General features: G+C 36.1%; 1 protein-coding gene across 2 annotated transcripts in view; it reads left to right on the forward strand.

The window, feature by feature from the left end:
- The window catches only part of PRRC1 (proline-rich coiled-coil 1), a 32140-nt gene extending 25215 nt beyond the window's left edge, over window positions 1-6925 (forward strand). Inside the window, exons 9-10 of one of the 2 annotated variants that reach the window (XM_011942094.1) lie at window positions 3543-3714; window positions 5625-6925. In XM_011942094.1, the coding sequence (XP_011797484.1) occupies window positions 3543-3714; window positions 5625-5692 (240 nt within the window). In that variant the 3' untranslated portion in view covers window positions 5693-6925. Of the gene's footprint in view, window positions 1-3542 lie in introns of both variants that reach the window. The other variant, XM_011942095.1, reaches the window with a different exon arrangement.
- The last annotated feature ends 9102 nt before the right edge of the window (window positions 6926-16027 follow it).

The following is a 16027-nucleotide window of genomic DNA, read 5'->3' on the forward strand; positions in this document are numbered from 1 at the left end:
TTTGTTTTTACTCTGCCTTCAGGAAAAGATTTACCTTTTCTAGTTGTTTTATGTCCACCTTTCGTTTGCTTTCCCTTTTATCTCACATTTCATTTCCACTGTTATCTCCATTTCCCGTTCCTTGATTTGATTGTCCTCCTGTTCATCTTTAGTGTTTTTAGTGAGGTCAACATTAGAAACTTTATAGGCACGTGTCTTTAGGTTTTTGGCTGAAAAATGGACCTAATAGTGTAGCCATCCACACAGTTTCCAGGAGAATGTAAGTATAAATGATAATCCTTATTCCTCTTTTTTTTTTTTTTTTTTGGTATGTTTAATCCTTTCATGAACGAAATGGAATATAAATATATACTTGCATTGGAATCTCTGTGATCTTAAGTGGTATTCTATTGACTTTTTTCTGTCATTAATTTCATAAAATTTTTGTTACAGTTGTACTTTGTACATTGTTAAATATCATTTCAAAACTGCCTTTCAAACTTATTTGGGACATGAAGGCATTTGAGAATCTAAGAAAACTATTGAGCTGTTTCCCAACAAAAATGCATGTGTATGTACTTTCATGGAAATTTGGCATATGTGTTCATATAATCCCTAAAAGTAACCTCTGGCCTACTTAGACATTTACAGTTTAGAAAGGGGGCTAAGAATTGATGCTTAGAATTTAAATTTTACTGAAACTTTTATTCCATAATTTCATTGCAGAAGTTCAAGAAAACCTTTTTATAGATATTAACATTAAACTCATTTCACTATGAAGGTGATTAAAGGACTGTAAGTGAATACTATGTATACTATTATGCCAGTAAATTAGAAAAAAATAGGTGAAAGAGTGGATTTTCTAGGAAAATAGAAATTTTGCCGTAGTTAAGAGTATTAGGTTGAACCAGATGACATTGCTGCCTTTGAGGGTCAGAAATAGTTATATATTGTCAGTTTCATATGATTCCACTTAATTGAAGCATTAAAATGGAAGAACTTTATGTAACAAAAAAAAAGATCACTGAGTACCGATGGTGTTATAAGTGAGTTCTACAAAATGTTCAGAGATAATTCTCTTGCTGTATGAGGTATCAAAAATAGAGGTAGAGAGTTTTCCAGTTAATTCTGTGAGACTAGCCTCTTTTAACTTCAAATGAAATTATAGTCCAAAGAACTAAATGTCAAAGCCATTGGTAAAATTAATAAATAAAATTCAGAAATGTATAAGAACATTGTATCCTGACCATGAAAGATTTGTCCCAAGAACAGCAGAATGGTTCAACAATAGTAAATTTATGTAATTCAATACGTGAACATCTGTATTGAAAGGGGAAAAAAGATTTTGATAAAGTTGAAGGCATTTGCTAGAAATAATCATACTAATAGCTCTTAGCTAACTAGTATTAGACGGGTATGTGTGTACTGCAAAATCAAAGCAAACTTCAGATCTAATAAATAACGTTATAATTATGAGGATGCTCCCATCACTGCCACTATTAACATTGCTGTAGACCTGGGGTCAGCAAACAGCAGCTCACAGCCAAATCTGGCCTGCCATCTGTTTTTGTAAGTAAATTTATTGGAACACGCCCATGCCAGTTTGCTTACTTACTGTTTTGTAGCTGCTTTTGTACTATAGCAGCAGAACTCAGTAGTTGAAACAGAGAATGTCTGGCCCACAAAGCCTAAAATATTTACCATCTGGCTCTTTTCAGAAAAAGTTTGCTGACTCCTGTGTTAGATGTCTGACCATTGCAAAGGACAATTTTTATCTTGTTTTTAGGAATATATACTGGAAAGAAGTAGACATGAAAGAATGAAGTGGACTTGTGTGTACCAGTACCAAAAGATAGCTATTACATATTGCTGAGTAAAAGTCAAAAACAGCAATCTAGTATGATCCCATTTACTAGCAGGGGTGTGTGTGTGTGTGCTTTAAAATTTTAGTAAGAATAGGGAAAAAGGCCTGAAAAGATACACAGCAAACTGTTAATAGTGGTTAATTCTGAATAATGGTATTTAGGGTGTTATTTGCTTTTTACTTTGCTTTTTATTCTGTTTGTTTTATTTTGTGTCATTTGGTTTTAAAATTTAGAAGATACAAAACTGTGTGCATTGAAATGTCTTCTTTTTATCCTTAGCTATTGAACTCTCCTCCCTGTTTCTTTTTATTCATTCTGAAATGTCTTACACTTTTTTGTTGGAATTTTTTAATTTAAGGGAATAGAAATCAGCCCTTCAGGTAATTAAAATTATCAGTATATATTAGTAAAAATCTGGAAGTAAATTTCATACAATTTATACTTGGTTAAACTTAAGTATAAATGATTCCCCACCCCCGTAGAAAACCTCAGCTCTTCTGGATTTTTGCCAATAATACCAAATACCTTGTTTCTAAAAAGTGTGGTCCTTGGCCTAACATCATAAGCATCACCTAGGAATTTGTTAAAATGCAAATTCTCGGGTCCTAACACAGGACTAGTGAATCAGGAGCTGCATTTTAACAAGATATTCAGGGGATTCATATGCATGCCATAGTTTGAGAAGCACAGTTTTACTGGTGTCTCCGAGGACCTTAGTAGTATATCTGCTGTTTATCTTCTTTGAAATATAGTGAAATACTGATCTGTGGTATACACGTTGGGAAAGAGTACCTAGAGCAGGGGTTCCCAAGTGCTGGACTGTTTGCATAAGATTTACTTGGAAACTGTTTTATGTATGTAATACTGTACTGTTTCTCTTGAAACCAGCTGTAGAGTTTCCAATTCAGTTATCTTGGTGTCTCAGTTATCTGTCTTAGTGGGATGTGAGAAACTGGATATTGTTAAAAAAAAAAAAAAAGAGAAGAAACAAGAGCTCCTCAGGTGATTGTAATACATGGCACATTTGGTAGTCGTATAACTGTGAAGATCTGTTCTAGATGTGGCTATACTCCTCTGGACTATACCTAACACCCTAAAACAGAAAAACCACATCATTCTTGGATATCAAGCAATGAGTTTATTCTTCTTTCATTCCTTTGTAGATGAATAAATGATATGAATAGGAGCAAATACAAGTTGAGTCAATTAGGAATGTTGCATTGGTGGTTGATGTTGTCCTGGACTGGGTATTATTTGATACATATTAATAAGTGAATTACATTTCCAGAGATAATTTCCATAATTGAGCAACTCTTTTCTGAATGGATTTAAGCCTTAATTTGCAGTTTTCTTCTTTCGGATTGAAATTTTATTACTATAAAAGATAACTTGAGCACTGATTTTAGTACCAATCTTACTGTTAACCTGAAGTGACACTTAATTTAGAATAGGAACTTAGACCTTCCGACTGTTAGCCCCATTAATGGGGATATTTTTTAAAAAGTAGATGTGTGTAATATTATATTGATTGTGTTCTAGCATTGTAACTTGATATAATTGGCAGCCTAGCTGTATTTCTCAGAGTTTGTCATAATCTATATTTAAAATAACATGAAATACTTTGAGATGTCACTTATAGCTAGTTCCAATGATATTTTTAAATGTATTATAAGTAATATCAATTTCATCTTTCCATAGGCTCAAAGTCTAACTCCCCAGGACTACAATCTGAGGTGGTCAGGCCTTTTGGTGACAGTGGGTGAAGTCCTGGAAAAGAGTTTACTGAATGTCAGCCGGACTGATTGGCACATGGCATTTACTGGGATGTCTCGTCGGCAGATGATCTACAGTGCAGCCAGAGCAATAGCAGGCATGTATAAACAGCGCCTGCCACCCAGGACAGTGTGAGAGGAGACTTACTTAGGAGACTGAGATTTTCCCCACACTTTTAGCTTGGTGTTAAAGAAGTGGTTGTTCCTTCCTAAATTGAATAGCCTAACTGAATCCAGTAGTTTTTACCATTTTCCTGTAGGCTGCAATTTTTCTTTTTCTAGAAAGGCATTGTGTCATTGCAGTAGACAAAAAGAAACAAATCCTTTTTATAGTCATATCATTTCATCTATCGTAGCTCTCAAAAAAGAAAATATACAAATATATTTACAGCACAATTTAACATACCAAATTTATAAGGTGGAAATTCACGTGCAAAGACATTTAACTTAATGCCATGTACTTGATTATTTTGTTCTTTAAAGAAGACATTATTAAAGAACATGTTGGTTGAATGTTTATAAAAGCATGATTTCTTTTGGCTTCATCTCTTTTCCTGTCAGTCTTTGATGCCTTTTGTATGTGCACACGATCTCAGGGCTGGTGCTGAGCAGCCTGCTCAACAGTCAACTATAAGACACTTACTTGTAGGGAAATGTTCCACATTTCCGTGCGTGTTTTCAGTAATATGGGCCAAAATAATGGAATTGATCATTTTCTTTTTTGGCCATCATGTACACATATAATCTAGAAAATCATACCTTTTTCAATTTTAAACATAACTTTTGGCATTCCCAGATTTATACTATGAACATTGGGGTAATACATTTTATTTTTTCATTGCTATATGACAGCTAAAGGGCAAATGATTCAAGTATATTTTAAATCAGAAGTATTCTAGTTATTTTTGTATAATGCTGTTCAGTATTTCCAAGAATAAACTCTGACAACAGCCATTGTTTCTGCTTCCACTCATACTCTCTAAACATCTTAATGGAGAAATTTTTGAGAGGGGGTTGCTTTATTGCTTGTGGGATAGTATGTCTCTTACTTTAATTAAGGTTACTTACTTGGTTTGCCTTAAGCATTACTTTTTTAACTTTGTGCCATTTGGCCTTTACTTTTTATGGATGTTTTCAAAGAAACTTATTTTATATTCAGTCTAGTTCATGTGGTCTATTGTGTTTCTATTTAGTGGAAGCCTTTTCCCCTCAAATAATATATTTTATCATTTTTGGACTTACATAAATCATAATTAAATAAATTTGTTTCTTAATACTGTTGAACTTTGTATATACAAGTTCAAATAACTTTTTCGAAGATAGTTTCTTATATAAATGTAATTTAATTTTTTTACTCTTCTATACAGTTCTTTAGATGTAAAAGAATTGGCACAGTCTCTGGCAGTTTTATAAAAGCTGTTGAAGCTCTTGTCCTGCACTGTTTTTAGGTATCAGGTTTGCTTTGTATTAATGCCACTTCAAGTCATTATTTGGTTTCTGCTATTTTTTTACCTGAGGATAAGAAGAATGAATATTAAATTTGAATATTAAATATATGTTACTTTTCAAGCGCTGTATAATGACTGTTCAGTGAATATCAGACTTCTGTGTCATTAAAAGTCATCAGAGACAGGCAGAGAGAGGTTACAGGTTGCCTTGGTGCACTTTTGTCCAGGAGTAACAGGGACAGAATAGTTTCTTTTCCTTCCTTCAAGTACAAGAAGCCTTTCTCTACCATTTGCTTCCATACTTTATTTTAAAAGCTATCCTTTTCTAGTACTATTTTATCGTGGCAATGGCATGATGACAAAACAGTCTTTCATTACAAACTGAAGGGAAGCATGTCCTTACTTAAAATAGTTCTGCTGCTTTCCCTCCTATTGTAAGGAAATTTTACAGATTCTAAAAGTATCTTAGTATTTTGATTTTTATTTTACCAAGTCACAAATGTCTTTTTGATGTTTTGAGAATTGTTCTCATAGAATCACAAACATTGACATTTCATTAGATGATTATTTTCCTGGAATCCCCAAAGAGCAGTGGCAGAGTTACCGTAGCTTGGTTGAAGCTAGATAATTTTCCTGCTCGTGGTGGCTTGGTAAGCCTTCTGCTCGGAGCAGTGTGAGTGGGTGAGGAAGATGAGAGATGGGCAGATAGAAGAGAGAAATACATGAACTGGTCTGGCCTCTCTGGTTCTGTTTTTGGCCCAGAGTTTTTGAAAAGCAGCCGAGCATGACTGACTTCACATGCTCAGCTTTCTCGGCCTTTTGTTTACTTTGTTGTTCTTAGATTTCCCTGTTGTAAAAGGGGCAAGAAAAGTAACTCATTATCTCTAACACACCGTGGCAGCTTAGCCAGATAGTCTTGGTGGTGGTGTAGGCATAAGATATGCTGATCATCAATCTGAGGCCAGTTTCCTTCACTCATCATCTAGCCCAAGTGTTCTGTTCTCTTCCTGCCCGTTTCCTTGTAACTCCTGCTCTAGCCTTGGCAGAGCGGGAGTGCTATTTGCTTTTGTTTTCCCTCTGTCTTAGAAAAAGCCATCTTTAATATAGTTCTTCACCACTGTTGGGGTTGTTTTGTGATTTTTTTTTTCTTCCGAAGAGCTCTTGTATTTTATATTTTGTATATAACATTTTGTATTTTAATCCAAATTATTGCATTTTATAAGCTTGTACACATATATTTAATTAGTGTGAAAGGAAACAGAATGCAGGAAAAGTAATTTAATATCAACCTCAGTTGACAAGGTGCTCAGATTATTCAATTCGGGATCCTCCTTTTGTTAGGTTTTTGAGACAACCCTAGACCTAAACTGTGTCACAGACTTCTGAATGTTTAGGCAGTGCTAGTAGTTTCCTCATCCGATTCTGTTGTTATTACTTTCCTATTTGTTCCTCTTTCTTCTGAAGATTAAAGAAGTTGAAAATTGAGGTGGATAAATACAAAAAGATAGTGTGATAGTATAAGTAAAAGTGCAGATGAAGGTGTGTTGTATACATCCATTCAAAATTATGCAAGTTAGTAATTACTCAGGGTTAACTAAATTACTTTAATATGCTGTTGAATCTACTCTGTTCCTTGGCTAGAAAAAATTATAAATAGGACTTTGTAATTTGTGAAGCCAAATTGATAATATTCTATGTTCTAAAAGTTGTTGAGCTATACATAAATTATTAAGAAATATGGATTTTTATTCCCTGGATATGGTGTTCATTTTATGGTATTACACAGGATGATGTATTGGGTAAAATCAATTTTGTAAGTATGTAAATATGTCATAAATAAATAATGCTTTGACTTATTTCCCGAGTTGTATAGTGATTTTTTTTAAATGCTAGTTTATATTGAAAGGACACATATTTGTTTTTTATCTAAATTTGTTACTGGCTGCGAAGAATTCTTACACAACAGCAACTTAACCACCATATTTCTAGTGGAACTGTAGCATTTACATATACTAGAGTTGTTAACTTCAGGGTCCAAGAACTCAAAATATTTAGAGGAGAGGATACATTGGAGATAAAGGTAATAGGCAAGAAGTTAAGGCCTATGGTCATGAGGACACTTCTTGAGTATTGGGTTTTCGAGTAGTTTTATTTCTTAGAGTAGTTTCAGTGCACAGCAGAATTAATTAAAAAGAGGGAAAGTACAGAGATTTCCCATATATCCCTTTCCCCTGCATATGCATAGCTCCTTCCCCCATTATCAACACTCCCCACCAGAGTGATCCATAATCAATGAACAATAAACCATCGATGAACCTGCATTGACCTGTCATCTCCCATAATCCATTGTTTACCTTAGGCTTCACTCTTAGTGTTGTACATTCTTGTGGGTTTAGTCAAGTGTATAATGACATGTATCCATCATTATAATATTGTAGGAGATTTTCACTGTCCTAAAAACACTGCATGTTTTTCTGTCCCCCAACCCCTGGCAATCACTAATCTTTTAACTGTCTCTATAGTGTTGCCTTTTCCAGGATGTTATATAGTCGAATAATACAGGATGTAACCTTTTCAGATTGGCTTCTTACATTTAGTAATACATATTTAAGATTCTTCCACGTCTTGTCATGGCTTGGTAATTTATTTCTTTTTAGTGCTGGATAATATTCTATCGTCCAGATGTTCCACAGATTACTTACCTGTTTGCCTACTGAAGGATATCTTGGTTGTGTCAAGTTTCGACAATTTTGAGTAAAGCTGCTACAAACGTCTGTGTGCAGGTTTTTGTATGGACTATTTTTAGCTCATTTGGTTAGTAAATACCGAGGAGTGCCATTGCTGGATGTATGATAAGAGAATGCTTAGTTTTGTAAGAAGCCACCAAACTGTCTTGTATAGTGGCTGTATTGTTCCCCCCCCCCGGTTTATTTTGTACTATATTTGGTATTTTGAGTTTATGATCTCAGGACAAGAGATTTTTGTCTTGATTTGGCCAAATTTGGGGCAGGGGAGCAGGAGATACCAGAAAACAACAGAATATTGATTGGGGGAAGGGGCTGCTGGGTGGGGTTTCTTGGTTGGTTGTCAGAAGACAATAATATTGTTTTAAATAGACCGGAAGAATACCAGTTCAGGACCTGGGAAAGACCCCGTTTCTTATATTTAATTTCAGAATTAACTGGAGGAAAAAAAATATGTTGGCAATAGAAACAAAATTGACAAAACGATATCAAGGACGTTTAAAAATTTACAGAGGAAGGAAATCTTATAAATTATACTAAAGTGAGCTTATTTTAAGAAAAATCTCACATTTTCTTAAGAATAGCGGTAACACTCGTTTTTAAGAATTTTTTTTAAAGATGTTCTTTAAAAAAAGCTGTAAGGAGTGAGGAACAAACATGTAAGTTTCTATTAGGCACTGGAGTAGAAACTTAAACCAACATTATGTTATTGAGCCCGCAGATATTTTTACTCCTGTTTTTATAGATAAGGTAACTGAAACTTAGATTAAACTACTTGCCCAATATCACAAAACAAATGAATCACAGAGAATTTAAATAGTACGTGACTTGCTGAACCAGTCTCTTCCCACCATCCTGAATATTTACTTCCGGAAGTTATGGGTACATAGTTAATCCTATATTTGTTGATTGTAAGTGAATTCAAATAATGGCATGAGGACTTTTCCTTAGTTTACTTTTAGTCTTACACTATTATGTTTAGTGAAAACTATTTCTACTCCATATTTCTCTTTTGAGTTTGACAGGGCTGCTTTGGGCTTTCCTGCTGGTATGAAACTATGTTCTTGACATTTGGATATCCTCCCCAATTTGAGAAACCATTAACTAGATTTGAGTATCATTTTTAGGATAAAAGCCACAAATGTTCTCTAGTGACATCAGGAAGGTATTTGAAGAAAATTTCTTGTTAAACTAGTCTTCAAGCAAGGTACTGAACACATGTCTTTTAAAATATTTAAAAATTACTTTTGTTATTGACATGTACATGTAGGAAACTACATAAATCACAAATGAATTATCACAACATGGATACACTCAGGTAACCACTGCTCCAATAAAAAAAAAAAAATAGACCAGCATCCCAGAGCACCGTTAGACCTCCTAAAATCACAGTCCCCACGTTCCCTGCTAAGATAACCAATACCTTAAATTCTAACAGAGATAGTCTTGCTGGTTGTTGAATTCAATATAAATGGAATCCTAAGATGCATTCTTTTACCCCTGACTTCTTTTCTTCAACATTATGTTTGCATAAATCATTTGTGTTGTATATAGTGGTATTTGCTTATTTGTCTTGCATAGTGTTATGCAAGTTACAGTGTTCTGTTGTCTGAATATACCACAATGTATTTATCTTTTGTTGCTGAACAATTAGGTTGTTTCCAGTTTTTTTGGTTGTAATGAATACAGCCCTGGTTATCTTGTACAATTCTTTTGATCCACATATGTGACATTTGTGTTGGAAATACAGATAAGATGAATTGCTGGGGCATAAAGTATGCATATGTCAATTTTAGCAGGTATGGCCAAAATATTTTCTAACTATGCCTAAATTTACCCTCCCATCATTACTATGATGTTATTTCTACTTGCTATATATCCTTGTAAACACTGTATCCTTGTCAAAAGACTTGAAGTCTCTTAAAATTAATTATATTGTGGTTTTAATTTGCTTTTCTGTGACATTAAGGAGAAAGTTGAGCAACTTTTCATGCATTTGCCATTTGGATGTCCTTTGTGAGGCATCAGGTTTCCTGCCCATTTTTCCCTTGAGTTTTCTCTGTTTCTTAACTGATTTTTAGAAGTTCTTTGTATACTCTAGGTACTATGGGTTGCTGATGTCTCCACTTTTTATTTCTGTAGTGATACCGTTCAGCGAGTAAAAGTTTAAAATCATAACATACAGGTGGTATCGCTCTCTTTTTTTATGATTAGTGCATTTGTCCTGTTTTAAAAACACCTTTTCTTACCCCAAGTTCTTAAAGACATTCTATGTTGACTTATAAAAATTTTTATTATGTTTTAGTTTTCACCGGTGAGATGGGAAAGTCTCCTGGAATTATTTTGTATGCCTGTGCGTGGTGTGAAATAAGGGTTCAATTAAAAGTGTTCCCCTCCAAAGTGGATATCTTGTTGTCTTGACATCATTTATTGAAAGGACCATCCTTGGATTTATTGGACACATTAACTGAGTTGACAGTCTTCTACCATGTGTGTTCCCTCTTCACCCTTCTCTAAATAATTCTAAATGTATTTAAAAGTCTCAGTATACATTATTGGTTTTGTTTAGAGTCAACATGGATTTATATTTCCCTACATTTTACCCTTCCCATTGCTCTCTATTCCTGTATTTCTCAGCTTCCTCTTGTGATTACTTTCCCTTTGCCCTGAAGAAAACCTCTTTATAACGTCCTTCACCGTAGATCTTACGGTGATGAACATCCTTGCTTTCTTGTTTCATTTGAAAATGTTTTTATTTCACACTGATTTTTGAATGATATTTTCACTGGATATAGAGTTCTAGTTCATTATATAGCCTATCAATATCTGTTTTTGTTTTTGAGATGGAGTTTTGCCCTTGTTGCCCAGGGTGGAGTGCAGTGGTGGGATCTCAGTTCACTGCAACTTCTGCCTCCCGGGTTCAGGTGATTCTACTGCCTCAGCCTCCCCAGTAGCTGGGATTACAGGTGCCTGCCACCACGCCCGGCTAATTTTTTGTATTTTTAGTAGAGACGGGGTTTACCATGTTGGCCAGACTGATCTTGAACTCCTGACCTCAAGTGATCTGCCTGGCTTGGCCTCTCAAAGCGAGCCACTGCGCCTGGCCACCTATCAATATCTGTCTTCTATTGATTCTCTTCATGAACCAATGATCAGTCTTATTGTTGCTTTGAAGGTGATACACCCTTTTTTCTGACTGCTTTTGAGATTTTCTGTCTGTGCCTTTGGATTTCATCAGTAGTGCTGTGATGTGATTAGAATGTTCAGTTGCCAAATTCTGTATCACCTCTCTTTTGAGACTGTAATTATACATATGCTAGACGTTTTCCCTTTTTCCCATATGCCTCTTTTCTGTTTCTATCCTTTTGGTTCTGAACTTCAGTCAGTATTTTCTTTCGGTTTCTCCTCTGCTTCACAAGTTATAGCTTCACCTGTGTCTACTTTCCCATTGAACTCATCTGTTGAATTCTTGGTATATTCTTCAGTTCTAGAATTTATTTCCATTGGATTTTTTAATAGTTTCCATGCTTTGGTGAGATTCTCCATTTTTGTTTCTTAATTCCTTGAAAAATGTTAATTCTAGTTATTGTAAAGCCCATGTTTGATAACTGTATCTTCCGAATTTCCTGTGGCCCAGTTTCTCTATTACCTCTTCTCATCTCTTGGTTTCTGGTGAAAACTTGTCTTCCTGTAATGGTAATGGCTGAGGATTTTGGGTTTTTTTGTTTGCTTTTAGAGACAGGATCTCACTCTATTGCCCACCCAGGCTAGAATGCAGTGGCACAATCGTAGCTCACTGCAGCCTCAAACTCCTGGGCTCAAGTGATCCTCCCGCCTCAGCCTCCTGAGTAGCTAGGACTCCAGGTGCAGACCACCATGCCAGCTAATTTTTTAAAAAAATTTTGTAGAGACAGGGTCTCCCTGTGTTGCCCAAACTGGGCTGGTTATTTTTTGTTGAGGGCCAGACATTGTATATGAACAGCTGTTGAGGTAATTTGAGGCTCTGACATTATTTTTCTTCAGTGAGCATGCATTTTTGCCTCTGGCAGTCAACTAGGTTAGGGGTATATTTGTTTAATCTCATTAGACATCAAAATAATTTAAGGTGTTTTTAGTCTTCTTAAGGACTGGACTGCTTTGTTTTTGGTGTACTCTTCCTCTTGGTTTATACCTGAAACCCTGAAACCTGGGGCAGGCCCTGCACTCTAGTTTCTATCTCCATAGTCCTGTGAATCTGTCAAAATCTCTTCTCGATTTCTTACCATTTCAGCCACTGTTTTCATTTCTCACAATATTCCTAGGGGGCAAAATGGTGCCATGCTTAATGCCCTTTGTTGTCTCTCTTCTCCTGGACCTTAGTCCCACAAATTCTCATTTATTTGGTAGCTTTTTGATGATTTTAAACAGACATTTTTTATATGATATTGATCTGGCTTTTTCGTTTGTTTCTGGTGGGAGAGTTGAATCTAAAAAACCTAGTTGGTCCTTGCTAGAAGTGAAACTTACTTTGTTTTTTAAAGGATGGCTGTTGCGCTTTTAAGCATACCAGGGGCTGGGAGGGCGGGAGGTATAGGGTTTATGATTTAATAGAACTTTAGAAATGAATAGTTCTTTGTAGAAATCTGTTACATTGCAAGTAAGTTCATTTACAATGTAATGTGTCAGAACAAGTGGGACTGTAGAGGAATTGGCTTTTATCTACAGCCAGGTCACACCTCAGCCTGTGTACCTGCACACCTCTGAGGCTTTCATTGGGGAGGAGGGAGTCACAGGTGGGTGAATAATTGTTGACTGCTGATGGCGGCTTTTGTGCTGGAGCAGCTACTTACCTTACAATCTCCTTGCCTCTTGTGCTTCTGTGTAATTAGTATTATTGTTATCAATTCAATAACAACTGCTAACAGTCAAATGGTTTCTGTGTGATGCCATACTATATATGTAGTTCCAAATTTATTTTTGTAGTCCTTTAAAATAGGTAATAATAATTTTGTTTCACACGTTTGACAAAAGGTTGTACCACTATAATATAAGCCCGCTGAGCACCGGCACCATGTTGTCATGTCTGCGACTACACCTCAGTGCCTTGCACAGTGATAAATATTAATACATTAAAAACTAATATGTTTTAAATAAAGGAACTCAAGTCTCTTTGACCCCATAGGCCATACTCTTCATGTACTATGCAGTATAATTGTTAATAAATGTTTTAATTTTTTTAATAAAAACACTTAAAAATACCATATGCAGGTCTGACTTTAAAGGACTTTGAATCACATAATGTTGTAGAAAGGGGTTGAAATTGATCTAAAGAAGACAGCCCAATAGACCTGCTCAACTTCTGGCAGGAAACTACTGAAGGATGGAAGAGCTAAAGGTTTAGAAACCTTGGATTTGAAACTTGTGCTCACCATTTGGCAGGAATGAAATTTCAAGCAAGTTTTTCATCCCTTTCAGCCTGTTTCTGCATCAGTAAAACAGAGGTGTTGATACCACAGGCACAAGAATGTTGTGAGAAATAAATGAAGCAATATATATACTTAGTTCCTCTGAGTCTATTTATTATGAACATCGCCCCACACTGAATGTGCTTCTGATGTTTAAAAACAGGGATTTTTCATGAAATGTAGCCCCTAAATGCTAGCCAACTGCTCACAATTGCCTGTTTTAATGCTGGAGAATTAACTTTTGGGTTTACCATGAGACATGCCAACCTCTACTTGAGGTCCTTCTTATGGAGTGAAGGTCTTAGTTTTTCAATAGTACTTTCGACCATATTATAATTTGACAGACATATTTCTGAAAACCCTTGCTTCCTGTAGAATTTTGTGCTAGAGATAACAGAAGTTTTGGGGAAAGATGGGATTAGGGACAGATCAATAAAAACCTGTATAACTTTGAAACCAGGCACTAACAAAACTGGTAATGACCTCAATTAGAATGTTAGCACAAATTTTACAGCACTTTATGTTTCTAATACACCAAAATAAGAGGCCTTTACCTTAATGAACAAAAAAGGTGAAGGTAGATTGATGGACAGAGAAGGCAGTGATAAAGGATTGAGCATGCTGAGCTATGGAAAAAGAGCAAAATACAGAAGGATCAGGGAGAACTGTGCACTGAGCACTTCCAGACAAAGCTGGAGGCTCCTCTAAGCCAGAAAGAAGAACATGGGCTGATGGGCATTGAGCGTTTGTGATTTTGCATTTAGGTGCTGCTACTTAGTTACATAAACCAAAAAGACTTCTAGGTTATACAAACAACATTCACCCATTTACCAATTTTATTTAAGCTAATTGTTACAGAAACATGAGCTGTAGCAGAGCAGACTGAACTTGCTATTTATCTTACTCATAACCATTAGAAACTAATTACCACCATACATAGAAGCCCTTTGTAAACCACCGTGTAAAAGTCAAAGGCCTGTAGGGGTCAGGCAAGCAATAGAAGTGAGTGAGCAGGAAGACACACAGACTTCTCTGAAGAGGCATACCCCATCTACAGGGGAAAGGCATGCTCCGTTTCAGCCAACTGTTGCCATGTGGGATGGAGGACTTGGGTATGGCCAGATCACTTGATTTTTCCCCAGAGAATTCAGATATCTGGATTTTTTGGTAAAATCACCCAATTCTTAAAACCCTGACCAAAGAAGGTAGGATAGGAGGTTGGGATTCACTTTGGGCTCCCAGTTGTGACCTTCGGAAAATAACAGACTGTACAAACGTATAGAAACCTGTTAAATCCCCAGGGAGCTTTAAAATATGAGCATTATGATAGTTGTAGGTGGCATGGCCTCAAGGGCTGGGATTGTATGGGAGGCTACTTAATGTGTATCTAGATATTGAAAATAGAGTTAAATTCAGTTGTCTTGTCAAGTAGGTTACCCAACGTTTTTTGTTGCTTCCCTATAATTGGGCTGTTTCAGTTGTGCTTTCTCCCAAAGAGTCAAAAAAAACTAGTTTCCTTTTGCGTTTGCAGAGTTGGTTTGTCCAGGATACATGCAAACACTTGGTGGAAAATTAGAACCTAATGCAATCGCTTCAAACTCTTCCTCTAATTTCCCCTTATCACTATGTTATTTAACATGAAAACAACATGTAGAAAAATGTTCAAATGTTTCTAATAAACATAGCTAATTGGATTCTCAAGTCTCTTCTGTGGCATAAAAACTGAAATAGTTTTGAAGCTGAAGCACCAATTAATAGGACTAGTCATGGAAAGAACACTTACAGGAGCAAAGCTTAATACCACATCTTTAGATTTGTGCAGTGGTTTGTTGGCAAGCCAAGTCTTAACCCTGTTCCTTTTGCTTATGTTAAATGCTCTAAAAGGGTGGAAGCAAGTATTCTTGTCAGCAGAGACTTGGCAACTAATGTCTCCTTCCTGGTCCCCTGTGCCTTGCTTCAGCCTCAAGACAGTGAGACAGCCAGCCACCCAGGCAATGTTTTATGAATCTGATGCTATGGAAAGGAGGGCAGTAAATTAGGGAAGCTGGAATTTGCCTGTCTGCTTCAGAACACCCCATTTGGGGGTATATGAAATATGTGCTGCCAGCGGGAGTTTCTGAGACAAGATGATGAAGTGGCAGTTTGTTATATGATTTTATTTTTTCAGCTGACTTGGCCCCAGTAGATATATAGGAGGTGAGAGGGGAAAAAATGATTAAATTACCTAGTAGTAAAAACACACTTTCCCCCTGCTTTTAAGTAGGAAAGTAGGGAATGGTTGACGAATATTTCCATGAAGTAATAATTGATCCCTGAATAGGCTTCCGTTAGTTAAAAAAAATCAGTTTATGCCATATGCAAGTGAATATGGATGAAATCATGGTGGAAAGGAGAGATACATTCAATATGAGATCAGAGAAATGAACTGGATTGTCTGTTTCCGTGGTTCCTGCAGGAATCTATCATATTGTATCTGCCATACTGTATATGTATATTTATAGTCATCCCTCAGTATTTGTGGGATATGGGTTCCAGGATTCCCCATGGAACCAAAATCCACTGCCTCATTATTCCATGGCCTTCCAGAGGGCAGAGGAATTGTGTGAATTTTGGAGTATAGCTGTATTACCTGAGGTGGCCTTTAAAAACTCAGCTCCCATACTAGGGAAGTTCTCAGAGATACAAGGTAGAAAATGTCCTTTCTCCAAAAGAAAAGTGAAACTTCAAACGCATTTAAGAACCCTTATCTTAGAGACCAAAGGATGCCTGCTGAGA

The sequence above is a fragment of the Colobus angolensis genome, unplaced genomic scaffold (genome assembly GCF_000951035.1).
Source record: "Colobus angolensis palliatus isolate OR3802 unplaced genomic scaffold, Cang.pa_1.0 Scaffold206, whole genome shotgun sequence".
Taxonomy (NCBI): Eukaryota; Metazoa; Chordata; class Mammalia; order Primates; family Cercopithecidae; genus Colobus; species Colobus angolensis.